This window comes from Crotalus tigris, unplaced genomic scaffold (genome assembly GCF_016545835.1).
Source record: "Crotalus tigris isolate CLP2741 ecotype Arizona unplaced genomic scaffold, ASM1654583v1 scf7180000017685.4511686, whole genome shotgun sequence".
In the NCBI taxonomy this organism is placed as follows: domain Eukaryota; kingdom Metazoa; phylum Chordata; class Lepidosauria; order Squamata; family Viperidae; genus Crotalus; species Crotalus tigris.
In genome coordinates this window covers 1,715,688-1,742,214 of record NW_024096565.1, presented here as the reverse complement: position 1 = coordinate 1,742,214, position 26,527 = coordinate 1,715,688, and the positions used below count along the sequence as shown (strand labels likewise).

General features: G+C 40.1%; 1 protein-coding gene across 2 annotated transcripts in view; it reads right to left on the bottom strand.

The window, feature by feature from the left end:
- Positions 1–26,527, bottom strand: part of CLDN10 (claudin 10) — a 59,852-nt gene that overhangs the window by 8,523 nt on the left and 24,802 nt on the right. Inside the window, exon 1 of one of the 2 annotated variants that reach the window (XM_039337661.1) lies at positions 15,027–15,714. The exons of the other annotated variant lie outside the window; for it this stretch is intronic. Within the exon in view, the coding sequence (XP_039193595.1) occupies positions 15,027–15,246 (220 nt within the window). The 5' untranslated portion in view covers positions 15,247–15,714. Of the gene's footprint in view, positions 1–15,026; positions 15,715–26,527 lie in introns of those variants that run through there. 2 annotated transcript variants of the gene reach the window in all.

Below are 26,527 nucleotides of genomic sequence, written 5' to 3'. Positions count from 1 at the left end.
TTCATTCAGAGTTCAAGAGATGCCTGAATTCAGAGTTAGGAGATTATCTAGCAACATACAGATATACAAATGCCCCTATTATAAAAGATTTTAAAAAGCAATAGCAATAACATTGCTAAGTGGAAAAGGAGTAAAGAAGTCAGTAATCTTTCCTGCCCAAAGAGAGTCATTGGTCTTCCACAGCTGTGGAACTTCTCTCCTGCTCAGGCATGAAGAGTAGGTGGAGCAAATCTCCAGGGTTCCAGAGTTATGTCAGACCTACCCCAGCTAGGTCCCTAGGAAATAAAGACCTTCAACTCCATATGATTGAGGTGATAGGTTCTTTTACTAAGGATTAGTGGGTTGCAGCAAAAGCAAGGCTAGATCTAAAGTTCCCATGCAAAGCATTACAGATTTTCCCCTTCTCCCTGGCCCTCCCCCCCTTGTCTCTGTCCAATGTCATGCTATATAGGTGTTTAGGGAACAGCTCAGATGTTTGGTGCATACAGTTCACAGTCTTTTCCCAGGTTTAGTGTTCTTGAAGACTGGAATAGGCCAGTTCTCACACCTCTGAGTTCCATCAAACCTGTCACACACACCTACCCGCCTTGCTCATCTCTACTCTTCACATGCCAATTGTCTCCTTCCTCCCTCCCACAACAAGTTATGAGAGGATGCCAGCAAAGCTGAAGATGGCAGATCTGACAAGTTATGAAATGCAATAGGACATATTTTCTATATTTCTACCATATTCTGACATGACATAAAGACTACTACAGATACTTTTTAAAAGTTACCTGGCCGAACCAAAACATAGGTTACTATTATGTTGAACAGAGATCTCAAAATTATCTAATTGCCAAGTTACACCATCAGATCACAAGACAATTAATTTGGATATATTACTCTTTGTACATCAAGAGGATGAAACATTTCTATTATTTGATTCTGATCTATGACTGTACTAACTTTTGTTGTTATTGTTGTGCCATTATCCCTTATAATGCTGAAAGCATTTCCCTTATAGGTAAAATGAAAGCTTCACTTCATTGTTTTGATGTACAGAAGCTGTTAAAAGCCTGGGGTAATAGCGTCACTCAGTTATTTCTTCCCAAAAAAAAAAATCATTAAAATAAGGGATGTTCAGAAACTCCTCCACCCATTCAAGGAATATAAAAAGGAGGCTACAGGACCATATTAACTATGCCTTGTGATTGTGGTTCTTGGTGCGAAAGAAGAAGAATGTTTAAAAAAAAGAGGGCAGACCCACCCTTCACAGAAAGATCTGTATGTGTAAATACTGCAAACAGAACCACTTCATACAGCGAACTTCAAATGTAATATAAATGGGGGCAGCCTAGATTAGAGTTGCACAGTCTGAGACCACCACTGCAGATTGCTCCAATGGTCTTGAGTGTAGCCTTGAGGATCAAAATATGATAGATTCAGAAAATTGTTAAATCTATAACTGAAAAGTAGTCATTAATTTTAATGAATAACAAATGAAATTAAATCAAGTTTAGTTTTTGGCCAAGTTCCATCCAATACTTCATATCCTGCAGTTCTGACTCACCCCTTAAAGCAGTAGTTCTCAACCTTTCTAATGCCGCGACCCCATAATACAGTTCCCCATGTTGTGGTGACCCCCAACCACTTATACATCACTGGGTGCCAGGGGCATGGCCAAAGAAAAGGGGAAAAAATGGCGGACAGCCTTGTTTGGCGACCCCCGTGAAATGGTCATTCGACCCTAAATGGGGTCTCGACCCACAGGTTGAGAACCACTGCCTTAAAGTCATCCCCCACCCCTATCAGAAAAGGCTATCTAGGGAAATGCACTCCCATTCCCATTTTTCCACCAATAAATATATGAGTGTTGTTTGTATAAAGATCTGCATTTTGACATCCAAACCAACAAGTCAAAACTGTCCAACTAATGACATAACAATATTAGAAAATTTGCTAGTGACACTTTCTAGCACTAATCTCTCATTTATCTTATTTATATTAAATTGTTACAGAAGGAACAAAAATAATTTTTTAAAAAAGACTGTTTTTTTTCTTTATGGTGGTGCCCTTGCAGAAAACACATTTCGGAACAAATTCCCCATTATTTAAACTTTTATAGGTTTATATTTTATTAAGGGTTATATACTGAGGCATAGTCGTTTAAAAAGGCCTTTAGTTAACTGTAAATGCACATACCTAATTTCAATCATAAATATAGGGCTGGAGCACATTCTTATTTTTTTGTGCTTTTCTAGATAAGAAACAACACAGGAAATAACATTATACCTGATGGAGCATTGGACATGGCTGTTAAGCTAGATTCTGTAAGAAGTGAAAAGTTACCTACACCTAGTTTTTATTACTAAAAATGGATGTTCAGTGTTCTTGGAGATCTTTCTTTGTAACTTTTTTTTTAGTACTTATATAGGTCAAAATTAGACACGGAAGTCATTATTTTCCGACACATTTAATTTATTGGCATTGTTAGTAGCTAATTGAGACATTAAATGTGCTGGAGCATGAAGTTATTTACCCAGAGGTCCTTTCAAGGTAATTTATAGCTATATCTCCTGGGCAAAATGGTAAAGATTTACCCCAAGCATAACAAAATGGCTGCCACCCATCATTTACATGCCAGCATGTGATTTTTCACAAACAATAGAGTAAGAAGTAAAGAAGGAAGGACATAATTAGTTCTCACAAGCAAAACATACCAGAGTCACATGGCCAGTATGAAAAGAATGTGCAGAATGTACATCCAATCCAATTCATAGGGCACACTGAACCATTAACTAACAATATAGACTGGATTCACATAATTAAGGTGACCGACCGTCCTCCTTTAGGGAGGACATTCTTCCTTTTGTAAGTTCTGTCCTCCTTCAAAAAGTGTCCTCCTACATGTCCTCCTTTTTGATATTTGAAGACTAATCTGCAGGGCTTTTTTCCCCTCATAGAACGCTCAGAATGGCGTTCCGGCACCTTTTTTATGTTTTTTTTTCAACTTTTGCATGAGCTGTGCTACTCCCCCTATTGGCTTTCAAAAGCCAATAGGAATTGCTGCTGATCGTGGCCAGCAAACTTTGCACCTGCAAGTTTCTGCAGCGAAGGCAAATTGGCAGGAACTTTGCACCCCTCCCTACTACCCAACTACACCATCTCCTAGTTAGTCCCAAAGATATCTGGAGGAGACTGGAGCGGCGACACCACGGCAAGTTTCTCTTGATCTTCAGCCCTGCTAGGGCAATAATGGCTGCAGGCACAAGAGGCAGGGGTGGCGGGGCTGCTGCGGGCAGGGGTGTGAGAGGCAGCGGCAGCCGGCTGGCCCCGTGCTGTGGAGTCACGGGGCCCGCTCTATACAGGGCTGCACAGGGTGGGCAGTGGTGCTGGCGGGGCAACTGCAGGCAGGGTGTGTCAATGGTGGGCTGCCTCCCGGGGCCGGAGCCGGCGCGGCTGGTGTTTTGAGAGTCGTGGGGCTCATTCTGCATTTATTATATTATAGTGTATTCTGTATTATTGTTGCAATGAATAAAATGTTTCTTTTATTTACGATATTTTTTTTCTTCAATTTATTTGTGTCCTCCTTTTCATTGTAAAAAAGTTGGTCACCTTAACATAATATTAAAGTAAAATGTGACTGAGTATTTTGTGGTTCACTATACCATAAGCGCAGCCCCTGTATTAAAGCAGGATTGATCAAATGTCCAGAGGCAGTGGACCAAAAGACAGGAAGGAAGGTGCCCATATGAACAATATGGCAGAGATGCCCAGCCAATTCAAGACATGGAGCAATCCTTATAAGTGCAAGTAGCTGGGTGGAAATCACAGTTTTAGCCTGGCTCTTTGGTGATACATGCTCCCTACTGGGGATATAACAACCAACCATGATGCTTCTAATTGCTATCTCACTGCCATACCAGTGGAACTACCAAATGTGTACCTATGTAGTTATACGCATTTACATGTATCATGTATGTATTTTGGGCTACCCTATCTAGCTGAAAAAATCTGAACTGCCAAAATCTTCATATGCTCGCTTTTGGGGGTCACCGGGACTTTTAAAGCACAGTTAGTGCAGCCCTTATGTTTTATTGTGTTTTAACCTGAAGAGTCTCCAGATGTTTCTGAACCCCACTCCCCATCAACTCCAATCAGCATTGATAGAGATAAGTGAACTAGGAATTGCTGTTTTTATATAATTAATATTAACCAATTAAATATTAATCTTCACTTACGTAATATCAATCATATTAAATCAATCTGTCGCAGGATTTCACTCACATTTTAAAAAGCTAGTCTTGTAATGAGGCTAGCAGCCAGAATATCATTTATATTCACAATTTTTTTAAAAAAGGCATAGTAAACACAATTAGAAAGTATCTGTTTAGAAACTTTTCAATTCTACAATTTGAAAAAAACCCTATTCCACTAATTTATTCTCTATGGTAGCAATAATGTGTCATATGCAGTGCATACTCCCACCAGTTGACCATATTGTCAATGCCAAGACCCTAGATGTAGGAGATGACCAGGCTGAACCTGAGGGAGGGGTCAAAAACATCACTCATGAATCCCTGTGTGCCCACAAGAGATCTAAGTCCAGCCCACCTTGAATTCCTCTCTTATCTCTGGATAATTTCCCTTAACTATTAGTGGCTCAGATTCTTGTAGACAGCTTAAGCTTGCACTAAAGCTTTACACTCATTTGAACTGATTTCTCTGGAGCTTGACACTACAGACAAAAAAAGAAATATGATGACGAGAAAAAGTTTTATTCCTCCCTCCTCAAATAAAATGATCACTGACACTGGCTCCCTAGAAAGACTCTAAAGCAAAACTGAAGTTAATTGTGCCAGCTTGGGAGTAGAAGTAATATGACTTTCTTTAACAATAAATTAGAATAAAAAGAAGGAAGCTGGCACCCTTTGATGGAGTGGCCAAAAAATAAGCACCCAATCCCCCCTTACAAAACATTCCTGCAGTTTATACAGGTAAACGGAACCAGGAGAGAACTGGATATCATCTTTTATCACTCCATATATTAAGAAACTCAATATGAGCTATGCGGTTATTACATGCTATACTTACAACTCTGCCAGTAGCAGTTCTTACATCACTGGTTTTGTAAAACACATCCAGAAAGATAAAGTTACAAGTGTTTACAAACAGAAGAATCAAAATCATAATAAGTTCTTTATTAATAATGCTTCAATTATTTTGACACTATTATGAATAAACAAAATGTATATATGATGATTGACTAAGTTTCATATAATAGTGAGCACAACAAACAGAAATAAAATTCTAACATTAAAATTTAACCAGCAGGCTGCGGAAATGGCTGGCCAGTGCGCATATGTGTGGGTGTGCATTCCCCCCACTGGCGCCCGTGGCCCTGTTTGCGCATGTGTGTGGGCGTGAATGGGGATGCTAGCGTGGGGTGAGTGTCTGCAGCCTGTTTGCACATGTGCTGCTAGTCCGGGTGGTTTGCGTGGCCCATTTGCGCATGTGTGAACGGACTGCTAGCCACCCTGGGGGGTGCATGGCTGTTCATGCATGGGCACGGCACCAGTGCATGCTGCATGCATGAACTGGGCTGTTAGTGCCGTACCAGTGTGCATGGCCCCGTGTGTGCGCGCATGCGCGCACCAATTTTGAAGCTGTTTTCCTTCCCTCTGGTCCTTGAGCCCAGAAAGGTTGGAGACCTCTGCTCTAGCATGAAAATGATCGTATTATAAGCTAGCTATTATGACTGAAGAATTTTTTTCAACTGCTAACAAAAAGAGCTCATTCTCAACTACAGAACAGTGTGACTGATTAATATAAGTGGAGGATATTAGTCCAGAAGACTACAGATGATACAATCAACAGTTCAACAAAACATAAACATGAGCCGAGGTGCGCAGCAGTTAGAGTGCAGTACTGCAGGCCACTTTAGCTGACTGTTCAGCAGGTCAGCGGTTCAAATCTCACCGGCTCAAGGTTGACTCAGCCTTCCATCCTTCCGGGGTAGGTAAAATGAGGACCCAGATTGTTGGGGGCAATGTAAATATATATATATATATATATATATACATTGCTTACTGGTGTACACTGCTTAGAGAGTGCTTGCACTTAAAGCAGTATATAAGTCTCATAAATAAATAAATAAATAAACAAACAAACATAGTTTCTACTAAACGCACAAATATCAGACAAGATCTTGGAAGGAGATGTTATCCTACCATCTCTCAAAGCCATGAATGGCAAGACAAACACCTTAACAGGTGTTAATTGACTTGTAGAGCAACTTCCTTAATGGATTAAATATGCTAAATTGATAAAACCTATTCAATTACCCAGGACTTTGAAGATACTTGTTGTTTCTTGATTTTAGATATTTTCTATTGCCCTTCTGCCAGCATAAAATTGTTTACATGGAAGTGAAACAGAATATAAATATACAAAACGAAATCATAAAAACAATACTAGATTCATAACAGAGTAACTGGAGAGTTAAATATTTGAGAGAATTAAAATGCTTACAAATAAATGGGGTGAAACTTATAAAGAGACCTCTCTACCCATCATCCACCTTATATTAGATTTTTGGGATACCTAAGGGAAAAATGATCTTACATATAGCCTTTATCAAATATAAATTGATTGGGACTTTATAAAGTTAGAAATGAATTTTATAAGCTGGCTCTTACTCCTACAATTTGGGTTGGATCTTACCTCATATTTAATCAAAACTTAAGTGGTGAATGAACTGCACTACTACTGCTTTCCATTCACTCACTGGTTCCCTTCACAATTGGCTGCATTGGGTCAATTTCTTAAACATTATAGTTTTGTAAGAGTTAAGCATGTCATCTGAAAGTAGAACGATACCACCTCTAGATGCTTTATGAACTTCAAATTGATCCACTATAAAACATGGTTGCACTGTGTAGCTTGGAATTGTCAGAGATAAGATGTGTCATGGTAAGTCATAATTTTACAGTAACTTTCAGTTGTGCAGGACTACGAGTTCTGTCAACCATTCATGAACATGCTAGTAGGAATCTAATACGCATTTTATAATCCACATATCTGGAAAGCATCAGATTATATAAATCCTTCTGAGCAGAATTCTGTTACTGCACTTGCACTCTGACACTTGTATTTATAAAGTCCAAGTTTTCAGACAGGAGAGAATAAAACTGCACGTGCAGAAATTCTGTTTTGTAAAACTCTTAGAAGACTGTGCTTGCCTATCCTTCTTTATACAGATGAAAGAAACTGAATTTCTTTCCAGGTGTTCTGTCCTCCCCTCAAGGCTCAAGGTTTAGGTAAGTCTCTGATTCACAATCATAGTTTCTCTGGGAATTCACAAATTTACCCTAAGGACGAGGTGAAGACCTCTATATTTTACCTCTCAAACAGAGGACAATGTTCATAGTATCACAAGATAGCAAGGGTCAATCTGCCTAAAACTAACACAACAGTACATTCCCTTTGCCTGAAAGCATCTCCAGGCAGTGGCAGAAGCCATAAATAAACAAAAAGCAAATGTGACTGGATCTAGAAGAAGACACCATCGTACACATTTTATTATTCAATCAAAAGAATATATAATGATTTCCAACATTGTTTTTGACTCTGACAATCCCAGTACACAAAAAACAAAACGATTGTCTAAGTGACATATCATTAGAAAAAGATATGAGTGAATATACATCTAAGAAGCTGGACTAAAATGCAATAGAAAACAAAGCTCAAAATGCGTTTGCTAGTTGTAGAAAAGGGTTGGGAAAGAATGGTTTCTTTAAAAAAAAAAAGAACAGTTTTAGAAATAATGCTTAATAATTCCTGGTTTACAATAGTATCAGTAAAGACAATTGTGGAAATTATAACTATAATTGTAACTAGGTCAGCACGGGGCATAAAAAGAGCAGAGATAAGTTGCATTAAGGATATATGCTTTCCAGATTACCACACATTCTACTCTATTCTCTGCTGGTAAGGTAAGTAACATAAAATTGAGTAATTCTGACTGCCACATTTTAGGAAATATTTTTTAAAAAATGAAGAGATGCAAAAGAGGTCAAAGTAAGAATAGTCAGGCAACTAAAATTGTATCTTACAAGGGTAGATTGAGGAAAAAAATATATGTAGTATTAAAAAAAGACAACTGCAGGAAATGATACAAAAGAAAGTTAAGTCTGTTTTTCTGTTTGCCTGGAGACCAGGGTCAAAACTATATTGTTAAATTATGGAAAGTTCTATTCTTGAGAATTATAATTTTTTCTTAAAAGTGAGGAAAAAAAATCAACACAAGTTATTAATATGGGAAGCAATTCACCTAAGTTCAAGAAAAGATGGGCACTTTGTGCATTAGTTCAGCTGTATAAGTGAAAGTAAATCCTCTGTTTAAAACATTACTATAAGCAAACATTCCATAAAACAATATTGGTTAGTGTTTTATAAATTAATTGTAATTTGTCTTATTCTGCCCCTACATTTGGTGCTATAAACTTGGGATATATTTTGATATAATTTCACAGTATCATTAGAACATCTGCATGCAAAAGAATGATTTATACCTCATGCCAGAGACTCAAAGATTTAATTAAGAACCTTCCAAGAAAGAGTATTGGATTCATATTACCCAACATGAACCCATTTTGGGTTCATATTACCCAATATGAACCAAAGTAAGCAATGAGTAAAAGTATAATCCGTTCATTTATTTCTTGGTTTCCTATCTACAATTTAACTGTCATCAATTTTGAAAGGTCTTTCAAAATGCTAATATATAAGTAGTTGCATCACCTTACAAAAATGCTTCATTAAAATTTGGTGATGACTGTGTTTAAGGTGATGCCAGCATCATTAATGTATCAAGAAAAATGTGTCATCTATCTAAACATGATAAGAAACATAAACTGCAAGTGCTGAGACTGAAAATCATAATGAAAAATATATTGTTCAACATATTTTTGTTATCCATGAACACAAATCATAATCTTAATTTTTAGCTACAGTAATGAGAACGATCTAAATTCCATATTACTACAAAAAAAATTAATAGTAGCTCAGATGCTTTACTAAGATGCTTAAATGGAAATGTCAAGGATTTCTCTGAACTATACAGTATTAGCGGTATGTAACCTTATAAATGAGAGTGGCGGTACTGGGATCATGAAAAATCTCAGCCTCCAAATTTTATCCAGCAGCCTCTGCCTTTTATGTATTTAGGAATCAAACTTTTGCACTGCTGTAATCAAACAACTCTTGGCAACTCACATAGAGTACACAAAACAAAAATTAAAACATCCATCGTCAGATTAAAAAGCAATCAAAATAACAAAGATGGATAAAGTCACAACACACTTATTAAATATAACAACAAAAATAAAGATAAAAAACAAGCAAGGGGAAAAAACAATCAAGAAGACGCCAAATATAGATTTATAGAAAAAACTCTCTACAAAAATTCAGTTTTTAACATTTTCCTAAAAGCTATCAAGGAGAGGACAGCTTGATCTTTAACAAGAATCAGCTCCAAAATTCTTCTGTACTGCTTCTAGCTTCAATCCCCAAACCTCTCAGAAATGTGGGACTATAAGTCGTATTTCCCTGGTTTCATACAGATAGTTCTCAAATTATGACCATAATTGAGCTCAAAATTTCTGTTGCTAAGTGAAACATTTGTTAAATGAATTTTACAACCTTTCTTGGTACAGTTATTAAGTGAACAACTGTAGTTGTTAACTTAGTTACACGGTTTGTTAAGTGAATCTGAATTCCCCGTTGACTTTGCTTGTCAGAAGATTGCAGGAGCTGATCACATGACCCCAAGGCACTGCAACTGTCATAAATATGAGTCAGTTGCCAAGCATCTGAATTTTGATGACATGACCTTGGGTTATGCTGCAATGGTCATAAGTGTGAAAAATGGTCATAAGTCACTTTTTTCATTGTTGTTGTAACTTCAAATGGTCACTAAATGAACTGTTGTAAGGAGGACTACCTGTGTATTGGGCTGATACTGGTTGCAACTTGGCAGACCAGGTGCCAAGACATAAAAGGCCTATAGATTTGGGTTTATGTGCTGCAAATGACAGGAATCAGGAAGCATATGGACTGCTGCATTCCAGTCCAATTACCATTTCTGAGGTTTCTTTAAAAGCAGCTTTATGAGAAATATATTGCAGTAATCTAATCGGGTAGTAATAGGAACATGAATTCTTTAAGCCAGATCCTTTTGCTCTAGATACAGTTGTGATTGGTACACCCTGGAAGCTGGACATAGGTCCTTCTGGCCATGGCTTCTACCTGCTCTTCCAGAAGGGCTCTCAAATTGCAGACCTGTTCTTCCATGACTAGTGTCTGCTTGTCAAGAGACATCACTGGTTGCAACAAGAAATCCTGATGTACAAGCAACAACTCTTGAGCTTAGCTTTACACTGTCCTCTCCCATCCTTAAAGCCCAGGAAAGGACACTAACGGCATCTCTCCTCAGTTAGGATAGCTCTTATATCATACTGGTGAAACTGTACTCCAAATTGTCAGATGATCCTATCTGGTAGGTTTACATAGATGTTAAAGAACAGGGGACAGAGGGTTGATCTGTGCAACTTCTCACATATCAGGCTGATTCTCCTCAAGCATTACTACACATTGAAACCACCCCGCAAAGAAGGAATAAAATCTTTGCAAATAATGCTTCACATATCCAAGCCCTGCAGATGACCCATGGTTGATAATATCAAAGGTGGCTGAGAGGTCCAAGAGGGGCACATTCTCCTAGTCCATATCCTGGCAGAGGACACCCAAGAGAGTCACTGATGGTATCACATTCACATTTAGAGTCCAAATAATCCTCTTCTAGGGTACTATGAAGCTAGTCTGCTAGTAGTAAAAAAAGAGAGGCTGGAAACAGGATGATAGCTGTCTAGAACAGTGGTTCTCAACCTGTGGGTCGGGACCCCATTTGGGGTCGAACGACCATTTCACGGGGGTCGCCAACCAATGCAATCCACCATTTTTTCCCCCTTTTCCTTAGCTGTGCTACTCCCTTTTATTCTATTGGCTTTTGAAAGCCAATAGAATAGACTCTCTTGAATAGAGTCTAATTCTATTGGCTTTCAAAAGCCAACAGGAATTGTCCAGGCTGTCTCGCCCTGCTGAGCCCGCCAAAAGTCCCATTCTGCAAATGGTGCTGCACCAGTTGAGTAGTCCTCGACTTACGACCAGTTGAGTAGTCCTCGACTTACAACCGGTTGGGGGTCGCGGCATTAAAAAGGTTGAGAACCACTGGTCTAGAACCACTAGATTCAGAGAAGGCATCTTCATAAGAAAGCTCAACACAGCCTCACCCTCCTGTAAAGAGGCATTGGCAATCTTCTAAATCTGCCATGTCAAACAAACCACGAGCTTCTGATTGACTGATTTTATTGTTATTATACAGAAACACAAGATACTAACAGGGCATATTTTCACATGGTTCAGGTCAAAATGATGAGAGGAGAAAACAGAAATAGTAGCTCTTTCCATATGCCAGAAGATTTCTACTGTCTTGGAAAATGGAGGCAATTAACTCACCAAGATAATGGATTACTCCATAGCCAAGAACTCTTCACTTCTGGGAATTGAAGTCCCTACATCTTAAAACTGCTGGGGTTGAGAAATCTAGTCTAGGGGCAGGCAACCTTGGCTCTTTTATGACTCGTGGACTTCAACTCCTAGAATTCCTGAGTCTCAGGAATTCTGGGAGTTGAAGTCCATGAGTCATAAAAGAGCCAAGGTTGCCTACCTCTGCATTAGTCTAATGGGCACTTATAAGCAGCATTTCACAGACTACAGTCCCCAGTTTACCTCATGTGAAAAGTATGAAGCCACAAGAGTATAACTTCAAATGTTACATGATGGCAACCTGTGTATTTTGGGCAGCTATGGTCATTCCTCAACTTATGGACACCCCTGGTGTTATGTGGTGAGAAGAACAGATGAGTGACTTTTTCCAGCCCACTTCCTGTATTCCTGTTTATGCCTTTTACAATTCTTTTAAAAAAAGAATTGCAAAGACTCAACCAACTGCAGAAGTAATACAAGCATAAGAGAAAGTTTGATAAGCTTCAGCTAGTAGAGAATGTGGCTACATGAGCAATGCTGGACCTCTAAAAGATGGTGCCATAACACTTCTGCTGTATGAGCTGCATTGGATGCTGGTATGTTTCCAGGTCCAATTTAAGGGTTGGTTATGACCCTTAAAGCCCTACATGGCATGGGCTCAGGTTATCTATGGAACTGTCTCCATCTCACCCATTCAGGCAGAGAAAGTATGCTGTAAATGTAGGGATTATACTGAAAACCCATCATTCTCAGGTTCTATAGGTCAATCCCTTTCTTCCTTTATAGATTGGGGCAAAAAAGTATTTCCACTGCCTCAAATGATCAGAGCAGGAATTCATCTAAAACAGAATAAAAGGGGATGGTATTTTAACTATAGGATGGTGATGATTCTAAAAAGTCTTAACTGGAAAAAAATAGATTACATAACCTGTGGACAACATAGCTGATCCTCAATATTCTTTATAAGTGATGTGAAAAAATAAATAAAAATCTAACAATTAAGTACAGTACTCTTATATTGTGAACTCTTGCTGAAATAAAGGTGGGCTAAATCTAGATGGATTGAATTTTTAAATATCAGTAGCGGGAGCTACTGCTGGTAATACATTAATATTTACTTAAATTTAATATCTTCATATTTAATCCTACAAGAGAGGGGAAAGATCATTTAAATGTATGCAGCTATTTTAATATTTCAAAGACTGTCATAAACTCACTATCTCTACCTCTGGCAATACAAAAGCTGAGTAAGTTATTCAATGCTAAGCTAAACTAAATTTAAATAATCAGCATATTAATTACTTTACCACTCTTGAAGTATTTATGATTGAAAAAGAATAGCTCTTAAAACAAAATTAAACTATTTTGCACCAAGAAGAATAGTAAAGATTTCGCTTTCATATGACAACTTAAAAGTTAATCCTCATTTATCAACCAATCCTAGTTTTTAGTTTTGAGGGGGCTTCAGGCTGTTTACTTTGAGTGTACTCTCTTAAATTATGCAGGGTGACGGTAGGATAAGAATCAGAATTTTCAGTTTATCTATCTATCTATCTATCTATCTATCTATCTATCTATCTATCTATCTATCTATCTATCTATCTATCTATCTATCACAGTGGTTCTCAACCTGTGGGTCGGGACCCCATTTGGGGTCGAACGACCATTTCACGGGGGTCGCCAAACAACGCAGTCCGCCCTTTTTTTCCCCTTTTCCTTAGCTGTGCTACTCCCTTTTATTCTATGGGCTTTTGAAAGCCAATAGAATAGACTCTCTTGAAGAGAGTCTAATTCTATTGGCTTTCAAAAGCCAATAGGAATTGTCCAGGCTGTCTCTGCCCTGCTGAGCCCGCCAAAAGTCCCATTCTGCAAACGCTGCTGCACTAGTTGAGTAGTCCTCGACTTACAACCGGTTGAGTAGTCCTCGACTTACGACCGGTTGGGGGGTCGCGGCATTAAAAAAGTTGAGAACCACTGATCTATCATCTATCATTTAATATCCTACTATCCAAATAATCTCGCTATCCAAAGCAATAATTTGGAGGTATGACTTAAAACTAAAATATATGATCTAAGTATTGCCCCCAACAGACGGAAAACCACATAATTATTAGCCACATAAAATTTTAGCAATGCAATTTTGGGGTATTATGGGTAGTAATGATGGGGCCTTGAGGCTAATTTCTTCCAGGAGCTATATTTTCCCTGTCTCAGCTCCAGCTAATACAGGTAGTCTTCAACTTTCAACAGTTCATTTAGTTGCACCACCTTCCTGCTCCTCCCAGCCTATCTGCATATGCCTAAGAGGAAAAGAGTGATCAAAATATCCCTGGCAAGATTGACATGCCAGAAATGATCTTATCCTTTTTTCCCAAGATGTGGACATCTAAAGGAATTTTTAAAATCATCTACAATCAGTTACAGTTGACTTACGACCACAATTGAGCCCAAAATTTATGTTGTTAGGTGAGACATTTGTTGAGTTTTGCTCCATTTTACGACTTTTCTTGCCATATTGTTAAGTGAATCACTGTGGTTGTTAAATTAGTAACCCAGTTGTTAGGTGAATCTGGTTTCCCCATTGACTTTGCTTGCCAGAAGGTCGCAAAAGGGGATCAAACAATCCTGAGGCACAGCCAAGGTCATAAATATGAATCAGTTTCCAAGCATCTGACTTCTGATCACATGATCCTGGGGATGCTGCAAAGGTCGTAACTATGAAAAACAGCCATAAGTCACATTTTTCAGTGCCATTGTAACTTTCAACGGCCACTAAATGAACTGTTTTAAGTGGAAGACTACCTGAATAAGAGCTGTAATTAAAAGACCGACATTTCAGATACTTGGTTTTGTATTGATTTATCCATGGCACTGAGATAGGAACTTGTGACAGGCAAATTCCTGAGATGCTTTAATGGGCAAGTGCAGCTTTAGAGCCAAAAGCAACTGTTCATTAGCAACTCAAGTCCAAAACAAGGCAAACAGACATTACATTTTAGGAAAGAGGACGATCAGGAAAGCAGACAATAATTAGAAAGAAACGGTTCTCTTCAAAAAGAACCTTAACTAGAATGAAAACAAAATTAACCCACTACAATTTAGACATTAAATATGCAAAGGATGTTTGTATCCTCAACCAATTCTTCTACTATCAACTTCAAAAAAATAAGGAGACAAAGCAATCAAGTCACACGGCAGCAAATATACACCGTTATTCCAGTGATCATCTAAATTAAAGTGGATTTGAGATGGAGGTGCTGGAGCCAATCGCTCGCTGGTTGAATGGACCCCCCCTACACACCTCACCCTGCTCCTTGTAGGAGAGCAGCGCGTACGATACGGAATACCTCCGGCCCCCCCTTCCACTAGGCAAGGCGGACACCACTAGTTTAACCGAGGGGAAGGGAAGGGAGGGAGAGAAGGGGAGCCTTGCAGACCGTCCAGCGCCAGCATGGAGGGAAAGTCCTTGCAGTTGGACACCCCGGTGGAGTCGGTCACGCAGGTCTTCCAAAGGTTGGCCCAGAAAGTAGCCGTAGTGATGACGGTGCCGTCGATGGAGGACACCTTCCAGTAATCGGTGGGCAGCGTGGAGGACACCAACACCCAGCCAGAGATGACCAGCAGGAAAGCCAGGATTTGGACGACCGCGCTGGCCATGGCCGACGGGACGGAGCGGGGCGGCGAGGGCGCGCGAGCCTCCTACCTGCGCCCCACTGGCCGACCGACTGAGCACAGCCGGCTGCCGCGGCCCCGCGGAGCTCTCACCCGCGCAGCATCCTCCGGGCCGAGAGGGAGGGGGAAGGAGGCACGCCTCCCGTCCAATCCCGGCCGTGAGGTGGCGCTGCCGGCGGGCAGGACCCGCTTCGACGGCTAGAGAGAGAGAGAGAGAGAGAGAGAGAGAGACCGAGACCCGCGTCTCCAAATGGGCTGCCAGCCTTCGGCCCTCACTGCCCGCACTTTCGCCCCGCGCCCGGCGGTGGCCCTCTGGCGCCTCTGAGCAGAGAGCTGGCCTGTCTTGGCAGCCCAGCCAGAAGCGACCGGGAGTGGCGGCCGCGGCGGCCTTCTCTTCCACGATGGCACCCGCGCAGGAAAAGGACGGGGTCACGCCTGATTTATTCCGAATATTGGCAGCAGGTTGGGGTGAGATTCCCACAGGGCAAGATTTCTATCATGCACGTGTAGAGAAACTGTACAAATAGGTAAAACAGGTGTGTCCGAGACCTAGGTAAGTATATTTCCCTCCCTCCTCCCCCCCCAAATACAGATAGTCCTCGACTAATGAGCACAATGGAGCCCAACATTTCTGTTGCTGAGTGAGACGTTTGTTAAGTGAGTTTTGCCCCATTGTACGACCCTTCTTGCCACTGTTGTTAAGTGAATCACTGCAGTTAAGTGAGGGACATGGTTGTTAAGTGAATCTGGCTTCCCCATTGACTTTGCTAGTCAGCAGGTCACAAAAGGGGATCACATGACCCCAGGAGAATGCAGCTGTCATAAATGTGAATCATTTGTGAAGCATCTGGATTTTAATTACCTGACCCTGGGGATGCTGCAATGGTCATAAGTGTAAAAAATGGTCATGTTGCTTTTTTCAGTGCCGTTGTAACTTTGAATGGTCACTAAATGGACTGTTGTAAGTTGAGAACTACCTGTACTCTCTGGGGCATTCTCCTATGTTTCGGGGTTGAAACTTTCCCAGGGCTATGACCAGCCAGCCTTCTGCAGGTTCAGACAAAGACAAAAACCAGCCTGGGCTCAAAACTGGCTCCTCCTATGGGCCAGAGCCTCTCCTTGGCCACCAAGATCCATGAAGAAATTCAGCAAAGGTGGAGCTCTTGGGTTAGGAATGGAGGGCCAAGAAAACTCAGCTAGTCACAATTGCTAAATATCTCAGTTTTCTACCTCTTTCCAGTTGGGATTTATATCTTTGGGGTCATCTCCAGGTGAAACCATTTGAGACCTACAGTTCTGTGTCAAATTCACAGCAGCAAATCATCAGAGAGGAGGTACAAATCTTGTGAAAACATTCAGCCAGAAAATGGGCTATTATATTCTCACAGAATATGTGACATTTTATAAACTCAGCTGTAAAGAGTATTTTCACAACAACAGATGCTTATTCCACCCAAAACCAGGTAAGCTCTCCAGCATAGCTGAACTGAGATCCAGCAGAACAACGTAGTTTGCAAAAGATGTAAGTCAGTAGAGGTTTTTTTGAAGAATAAATTCACCAGCAGCCATTTCTAGTGTCATCAATTATATTACAGATGACAATACTACTTGTTCTTTTGCCAGAGTGAACAGATTAGGGTCGTCATGCCTGTTGTTCTCCAGATTGCTTTTTCTTTTTCATTTATCCTCCATGTTGGACTACTTGAAGTAGCCCTGTTTTAGGATATATTTAGAGCCCTTAGCTAAGAATAGATAGATGATTATTAGTTGAGTTGAAAAGTTGACCTCTGTATATTATATTGAGTTCGTTTAATTAAAGGAGAACGTAACAGAACAGGCTATTAGACAAAGCTCCTTTCTGAATGAAAGAAGCAAAACACTTTCAGTAAGTGATCTGGGAGCTAAATAAAACAAACCTGAATTATAAACTAGATTACCATTCTCTCATTTACTTAGCTACCCCACTCCACCAATACATACAACACTGTATGCCTGCATGAATAGGGATACAAAACAATGTTTAATTTCAGAGGCAAGTGCTGTGATTGAAACTTGCTTAGGTTTTTAGCTTAACAGCTGTTTATAATATTTTCCATTGCTACTGATTACTCATTAAAAAGAAAAGATACTCTGCCTCTGCTTAGTGCCACTCTTTTTATTTATTAAAACTCAAATAGACATTAAAAATTGTTTTGCTTCTACAAATTGTGGTTAAGATTCAAATCTTGCAGTTATACTGGACAAGAAAGAAGGAGAAGAGAATGCAGAAAAGTGAACCTTATTATAACTTGTCCTCAGAGTAAAAGTCTTTTATGTGCCATGCAAGTTTAAGTGGGATGATTTTTTTTCCTTCATTTTTTTCTAATTTTGCAAGAAATATCACCCATACTCCTTCATGGATTCCTGCCTTGTTGTGGCGAAGGGGCTTGTGTAACTCAATGAAGTTATGAGCTATGCCGTGCAGGGCCACCCAAGATGGACAGGTCATAGCAGAGAGTTCTGACAAAATGTGATCCACTGGCAAGGAAATGGACAGGAATGGGTGAATTTAATTCAGAGGACCATCAGGTATACTACTGTGGGCAAGAATCCCTCAGAAGAAATGGAGTAGCCTTCATAGTCAATAAAAGAGTAGGAAAAGCAATACTGGGATACAATCCCTGAAATGATAGAATTATCTCAGTGTGAATGCAAGGCAAACCATTCAATATCATAGTAGTCCAAGTCTATGCCCCAACCACTGGTGCTGAAGAGGATGAAATAGAATAGAATCAACACCAAAAAACGATGTCCGTATCATGGGGGATTGGAATGCTAAAGTAGGAAGCCAAAAGATAACTGGAATAACAGGCAAGTTTGGCCTTGGAGTACAAAATGAAGCAGGGCACAGGCTGATAGAATTTTGTCAAGAGTATACAATAGTCATAGCAAACACTCTTTTCCAACAACCCAAGAGACGGCTCTACATGTGGACATCACCAGACAGTCAACACAGAAATCAGATTGACCATATGCTCGGCAGCCAAAGATGGAGAAGCTCTATTCAGGCAGTAAAAACAAGACTAGGAGCTGACTGTGGCTCAGATCATGAGCTTCTCGTTGCAAAATTTAGGCTTAAATTGAAAAAAGGGAAAAACACTAGACCACTCAAGTATGAACTAAATCATATCCCTGATGAATATACAGTAGAGGTAACAAATAGATTTAAGGAATTAGATCTGATAGACAGGGTGCCTAAAGAACTATGGACGGAGGTTTGCAACATTGTACAAGAGGTAGCAACTAAAACCATCCCAAAGAAAAAGAAATACAAGAAAGCATAACGGCTGTCTGAGGAAGCTTTGCAAATAGCTAAGGAAAGAAGAGAAGCGAAAGGCAAGGGAGAAAGAGAAAGATACATCTAATTGAATGCAGAATTCCAGAGAATAACTAGAAGAGATAAGAATGCCCTCTTAAATGAACAGTGCAAACAAATAGAAGAAAATAATAGAATAGGGAGGACCAGAGATCTCTTCAAGAAAATTGGAGATATGAAGGGAACGTTTCATGCAAAGATGGGCATGATAAAGGAGCAAAATGACGGACCTAACAGAGGCAGAAGAGATTAAGAAGAGCTGGCAAAATTACACAGAAGAACTATATAAGAACGAGCTTAGCATCCCTGATAACCATGATGGAGTGGTCACTGACCTCGAGCCAGACATCCTAGAATGTGAAGTGAAAGGGGCCTTAGGAAAGCTGAGCAAGAACAAAGCTAGTGGAGGTGACTGTATTCCAGCTGAGCTATTCAAAATCTTAAAAGATGATGCAGTAAAAGTGCTACACTCAATTTGCCAGCAAATTTGGAAAACTCAACAGTGGCCACAGGATTGGAAAAGGTCAGTTTACATTCCAATTCCAAAGAAAGGCAATGCCAAAGAATGTTCAAACTATCGCACCATTGTACTCATTTCACATGCAAGTAAAGTTATGCTTAAAATCCTACAAGCTAGACTCGAGCAGTATGTGGATCGAGAACTTCCAGAAGTACAGGCATAATTTCAAAGAGGCAGAGGAACTAGAGATCAAATTGCCAACATACTCTGGATCATGGAGAAAGCTAGGGAGTTCCAGAAAAACATCTACTTCTGCTTCATTGACTATGCAAAAGCCTTCGATTGTGTGGATCACAACAAATTGTGGCAAGTTCTTAAAGAGATGGGAGTACCAGACCATCTTATTTGTCTCTTGAGAAACCTATATGCGGGTCAAGAAGCAACAGTGAGAACTGGACACGGAACCACTAATTGGTTCAAAATTGGTAAAGGAGTCCGGCAAGGCTGTATTCTGTTGCCCTGCCTATTTAACGTATATGCAGAGCACATCATGAGAAAGGCAGGGCTAGATGAATCAAAAATTGGAATTAAGATTTCCAGGAGAAATATCAATAACCTAAGATATGCAGATGCCACTCTAATGGCAGAAAGTGAAGATGATCTAAAGAGCCTCTTGATGTGGGTGAAGAAGGAGAGTGCAAAAGTTGGCTTGAAACTCAACATTAAGAAAACCAAAATCATGGCATCCGGCCCTCTCAATTCCTGGCAAATAGATGGGGAAGAAATGGAGGTAGTGACAGATTTTATTTTTCTGGGCTCCAAGATCACCGCAGATGGGGATTGCAGCCAAGAAATTAAAAGACGCTCCTAGGGAGGAAAGCTATGCCAAATCTAGATAGCATACTAAAAAGCAGAGACATCACCCTACCAACAAAAATACTTATAGTCAAGGCCATGGTTTTCCCAGTTGCTATGCATGGCTGTGAAAGTTGGACCATAAGAAAGGCTGAGGACAAAAGAATTCCTAGCATTTAAGAAGTGGGAACAGGAGAGGCTTTGATCCTGAGAATAGTAAGCCTATGAACAATGCCTGGTGCCATGCCTTTGGCTGATTCCTTAAAGAATTAACCAAAGGGCAACTCCTTTTCTTTTATATCCTGATATATCACAGCTAGTGGGCATCAGTTATATGGAGTAACTGTTAAAAAGACCAAGACCACAGAGACAAGGCTAGAGGGGCATCGCAATGGGTCAATAGTTATTAAATTTACTTGATGTCCAGTGTTAAAAATTACTATACTGTATTTTTTCAGATCAGAAACATGGTCTTACAAACTAAAGACTTAGGATTCAGTGCAGTTTATAGTTATCTATGAAGATAAAAGTCCTTAAATGTGGGATTTGGTTAGTTTTCCTGAGCTTTTGACCAGAAAACTATATATTTAATGCAACATTTTTAAAAGGAAAATTGTTTAACATGGAATTTTCAAGCCAGTGCAAGTGTCAGGTCTGCCATTGCATCGCTTCGGTCCTGTTTTGCTTCAGTGGCATCTGCCATAAAAGGAGGGAGGGAGAAGCAAGGGATAGAGGGAGGGCGGATGACAGAACGAGAGGAACCAGAGGTGCCAGCCTGGAACAGAGCTTGAGAGAATCAGAGACACACGCCTGGGAATGGATTGCAGAATGCCCATCCAAAGAAGCGCCAAAATCCGGAACTGTTACCAAAACACCTAATTTGATCCTTAATGGACACTTCCAAGATGACCAAGGGGGGAGAGCTTGGGAGGAAGGAAAATTACCGGGACTAAGAAATCCTCAGATCTGGCTGTCAGACCTGCCCCAATCTGATTCCTTAGGAAAGGAAGATCCTTGACTTCATTTGGTTAAAGCAGTGGTTCTCAACCTTTTTAATGCCGTGACCCCCAACTGGTCGTAAGTGGAGGACTACCCAACCGGTTGTAAGTCGAGGACTACCCAACCAGTCGTAAGTCGAGGACTACCCAACTGGTTGTAAGTCGAGGACTTTCCCTGCCCGGGAGCGCCGCGCATGCATGGTGCCGTCCCCTGCGCCGGCCGAGGCATAGCTGGCAAGTGGCAGAGACGGCGCAGGCCGACCACTGGCTGGACCACCAGCTGGCCCAGCCCAAGGGAGGTAAGGCACCCGCCGGGCCCCACGTGAGCCAGCAACCCTCCCTGCGCCCGCCAGCCTGCCACCTCCCACCCCTGGCCCTCTTTTACTTACATTTTTAATAATTGCTCAGCAGGGAGGGGTGGAAACTTCCAGACAGCTCGCCTTCGCTGTAGACAACTTGCAGCACCATTTGCAGAATGGGACTTTTGGCGGGCTCAGCAGGGCAGAGACAGCCTGGACAATTCCTATTGGCTTTTGAAAGCCAATAGAATTAGACTTTATTCAAGAGAGTCTATTCTATTGGCTTTCAAAAGCCAATAGAATAAAAGGGAGTAGCACAATTAAGTAAAAGGGGAAAAAATGGTGGACTGCGTTGTTTGGCGACCCCTGTGAAATGGTCGTTCGACCCCAAGTGGGGTCCTGACCCACAGGTTGAGAACCACTGGGTTAAAGCAAAGCTTTCTTTTACTAAAGGTGTTGGCTGCAGTAAAGTCAGGCTAGCTCTGAATTTTCCCACACATGAAAGATACAGAAAGGTTTGCCTGCAGTCCATCCCTCTCCCATGACCAGTTCATTTCCAGCCAGCCAGAGCTCACTAAAATGTTTTGAGAATTCAGAGATGATTGGGAGTGTGCTGGACCAGCCAGTGGCTGAAAACTGTATGTTAGAATGTTTGGCATTTAAAGGATTAGGCGCTGTTTCCTTAAGAGACCGCTTATGGGTAATGTAGTTTTAGCTGTTCAGTGAATCCTATGTTTAACAAGTCAGTGGGAGGGCCACTAAGTTCATCACAGGATATCCTGGCTACGGGCCAGCTTGAAAGAAGCCTTTATGAATACAGACACATGTGTCCCATAAGAGCCATGGAGTGAGTCTACCATTAATTTTTCACCCGAAAGAATGGAGAAGGTTATGATATGTTCATCAGAAGAACTCTTCTTGACTGTAAGTTATTGATTGAGATTCCTGACGAATAAATAATCTGAATATTATCCCGTTCTTTGGAGTTTATCTGCCTGAGAAAAACAGGATTAAAGCAGATATCTTGTTTGCATCAGAACAGTGAAAAATTAATGCTAGTAGATTGCTCCTTTGCTGAGTAAAAGAGGAAAAAGGATTACTGTCTGGGATGTTAAAATCAATGGAAAGGTGTCTGTGTCTTAAGGAAACAGCATCTAACCCTTTAAATGCCAAACATTCTAACATACAGTTTTGAGCCACTGGGCTGGTCCAGCACAGGGGGTAATCCTCATATTTTCTCAGAGTGCCTGGCCTTGGGATGCTGGTACAAACTGGATCCAGCTTCTTTGGTCTTTATCACCTGTCATTCCCCCCTCCCTATTTCCCATTACATACACACACAGCTTTATTGCCCTTCCATCTTCCCTCCCCCTGCAGTCTTTAATGCCTGTGAGGTGCCTAGCCGAACCAGGCAGAACTGACACTGGCTTTGCTATGCCATAGTCACTTGGCATCAATAAAAGTATACCTTTCACTACAAATGGAGTTGAGGGTCTTTCTTTCCTGAATGCCCAAGCTGGGACAGATATAACGGCAAGTGATTATACATAGTTATCTTGCAAATAGCATTAGAAATAGCCAGCAGATATCTTTATTTTCCTAGTCTGATTTCCATTTGATTTGCTAATGCTTTTTAAATTCCATGATACATAATTACATGCATAGAGACTGTGTAACTGCAAACTGGCAATGTCTATAAACCAACATATCAAATATTGATACGTTAGCTAGCTACAGCTATTTTAGTTGCTTTTATTCCTACAACAGGGAGTGCAATTTTGGTGAAGCTAAATTTTTCTTATAGCAATTGTATTTTTCTCCATCTTAATATAAACTTTATCCACTGAGGGATAGAACAGATAATTTAACGATAAACCAATTAAACTAGCTTTCACCTGTGAAAATCTTTCAGACGTGATAACTTAGTCACTAGTCACTGTAGATGCAACAGTCTACAGTCACTAAGGCAACTCACAAATTGTAGATAGTGTATTAAAATAAGTTTTCCTACTCTTCTGTTTTGTTTATATTTAAAAATATGATGTACCATTTTAATAGATATTAGACATTGTCAGAACAGTTATTTTATTTATAGATCCCCTTGGACTAATGGAAGACAATTAATTATGTTTCCATGTAACTGCTGAAGCAGGGGAGAATATCAAACTTTTATCCCACCTGATTATACAGTAGCAGCAAATGAAGTGCAGGCATTCTAGAACATTTGAAGTAGTAGCCAGATTAAAGATAAATTTGCTTTTTGTCAAAGAGGAAACTAGTTGAGTTTTCACCTCTGGGCAGCTTTTGAACTCATCTTTCCCACCTCATCATATTGAGTTTCCTTAGCATTCCGTGTGAATTGCAGTTTTGCACAGTTTATAGCAAACATAAGTATATTAACAATATTTGTTCTTTAATAGAGGATATCTAGGTGAATGTGTTTGACATAGAGTTGCTTTGATGTTTGAATAATTTTCCAAGTCAGTGGAAAGCTCCAGCTCAAAGGAATATTCAGATGGTAAACCTAAATGCACATATTGGTGAATAAGCTAGGTTATACTACTACATCACAGCAAATCATCATTAATTTAGCTATTGTGGTTTGTAAGCCATGTATTAAGGTGAGTAGTTTTTTTTGTTCTCCAGGAATTTCATTTAAGAATTAGGAAGGACTAAGAGTATAAAAATTATGTCATTTGGAGAGGATTCTATGCTTTTGATATATGGACCACTTGGGAACAATTAGGTGGTATTAGAATTTTACTTTTTTTCCTAGATTGTTGGATGAGAGTCTAGGGAATATTCCTTTCTTTTCTTTTCTTTTTTAAAAAAACCTCTATGTTGCACCTATTTTAAACCATGTTATACTTCTACTTTAGATTTTACATTAACATTTTTCATCTTGTTGCTTTTAAAAATACAGTTATTCGCAAATGAAGGAATATTGCTAAGATAAGATCAGCAGCAATTTCTGCAAAAGATCTAAATTATTTGGTATTATAGCTGAGAATACTGTACATTACTTCAACATAACAGATGTGCAGCATTATTCTTCGTATGATTAAAGCTGATGGATCGTGATGGTGGGTAAGCAGAGTTTTGTTATGTTTTACTGTAAAGATTAGAAGTAAAAAGGTGAAATACTGGCCAAGCTGAACGCAGTCATGAAAGCAGTAATTGTAATGTGACTTGATGGATTAATTGGCAATATGGGGTGAGAAATTGCCAGAGTCAATTGGCAAAGGAGCAATTGGAATGAGGAAAAACCACATGGGTGTTTTCATATAACACATAACAACAATAAGTAATCCAGATCAAAGGAAAAAAAAAAACCTCTGGCCTATTCAGTTGAGGACTTCAATTTTAGGACAAATAGTTACACAGCAGTAGGAACCATCTTTTCTGCATTCAAAGCATCCGAGTCAAGTTTTCAAATTACAATTCTGAAAAGCTGCACTAGATAATACCGTAGTAATGCATGGTACCGATTAATCTGTGAAGCCCACCCAGGATTGTGCCATAAATTTATCCACTGGTCACTATTCGAAAAAAGCCATGTATGAAAGCAGTGATTCTTCAGTTATTTACCATAGACATGCTTATTTTGCAACAACAAAAATACTATGTTCATTGTTAGCATCATGGACATACTGCATGATTGTCATTGTGATCATCATGATGTATATTCTAAATTCACTGGATATTTTAATAAAGCAATCCTAAATTCTAATTTGGGATTTATGGTCAGTGGCACAGCTTTGCTACCATCATAATTTTTTCCTAATTTATTTTTCAGATCACTTGCATGGAATACAACCTGCACACCAATTCCAGCTAACTGCATGTACAACTACAGTATATGTAGTATACTGTATGTAATACATAGTAATGTAATTTGTGGATAATAGGCACAAGACAGGAAATAAGATCAGGTGGTTCTCTCTCTCTCTCTCCTTCCTTCCTTCCTTCCTCCCTCCCTCCCTCCCTCCCTCCCTTGTTTTCCTTCTTCTATCTTATGTTATAAACCTGGGTAGCTCCCAACTGTAATAAAAATGAACAAAACATTCCTGACACCCCAAATACAGCATGCACCGACAAATGATTTAACAATTGTAGAGCTTCCTTAAGCTGCAGATTCTCATCACTCTAAGGCTTGCAAGAAAAGTCAGGTCTTTACATTGTTTTGGACAGCCATGGGTTCAGGGGCCTGCCAGTTCTCAGAGGGAAGCATGTTCCAAAGAATAGGGGCTGCTATTGAGGAAGCACGCTGCGTATGTCCCACCCTGTCAGATCTAAAGTGGGCAGATATCCTCAGGAAGAAGTAGTCCTGCAAATATTCTGCCCTGTGCCATTTAGGGTTTTAAAGGGGATAACTACATCTTCAATTGCACCTGGAAAGAAACTGGAAGCCAGTGAAAGCTCTTGTAGCAGTGGTGTAACATTGGCAAATTGGGGGTGCCCAAACCAGTGCATGCTGCTGTGCTTTGGACCAGTTGTAATTTTTGGATAGTCTCCAGAAGCAACTTCATGTGGAATGCATTGCAGTAATCCAGCTGAGAAGTGATATGGCTCATGAGCAAAGGCTTCCCAGTCTAGGAAGGTATTTTCTTGAAGCCCAGTTTCTTGATCCAAAACAATATAAGAAATGAATAAGTGGTGTCATAGTGGACCACCATTTACGCATGAGCCAGCAGTGTGTAACACCTGCTAAAATCAAATATGGTATCTAATCTGAATCAGGCGGATCAAAGGCCTAGAGCCAGTCTGTTTTTCTAGAGTTGAATTGAAGCCGATTCCTGCCATCCAAACCCTTATAGCTTTCAAAAACTCGGCCTGTGCCAGAATAGTTGTCATGGTTCTGACAGATGAAACTCTTCAAAGAACTTTGAGGCATTGTTTACCTTAAAGAATCTTTATTCGAGCAGCATACCATCGGCACATACATAAGCGCAGCCAAAATCTGGATTCTCCTCCCCTTAGCACATAGTATCAAACACAATTCCCTCCTCTAATTAACCGTCATAAATCACATTCTCCAATTAGTTTGAAATGCAGGCTTTCCCTCCTGTTCTCCAACCTGCCATTTCTTATCATCTCTTATTTCAAAAGCCCTGAGTTCACACACTATTACAATATTGTTATGTCTAACTAGCTCCCATCACATTCCTCCTCCCCCCCAGTATCATCTAATTATAAGAGTAAAGCATAAGAAAGAAAGAGGCTGCATCTCCATACGTTGTCAAAGCAAGAACATCCAATGTTAGCAGTGTTGACAATAGTGTGATTGGTTGGCCAGAGG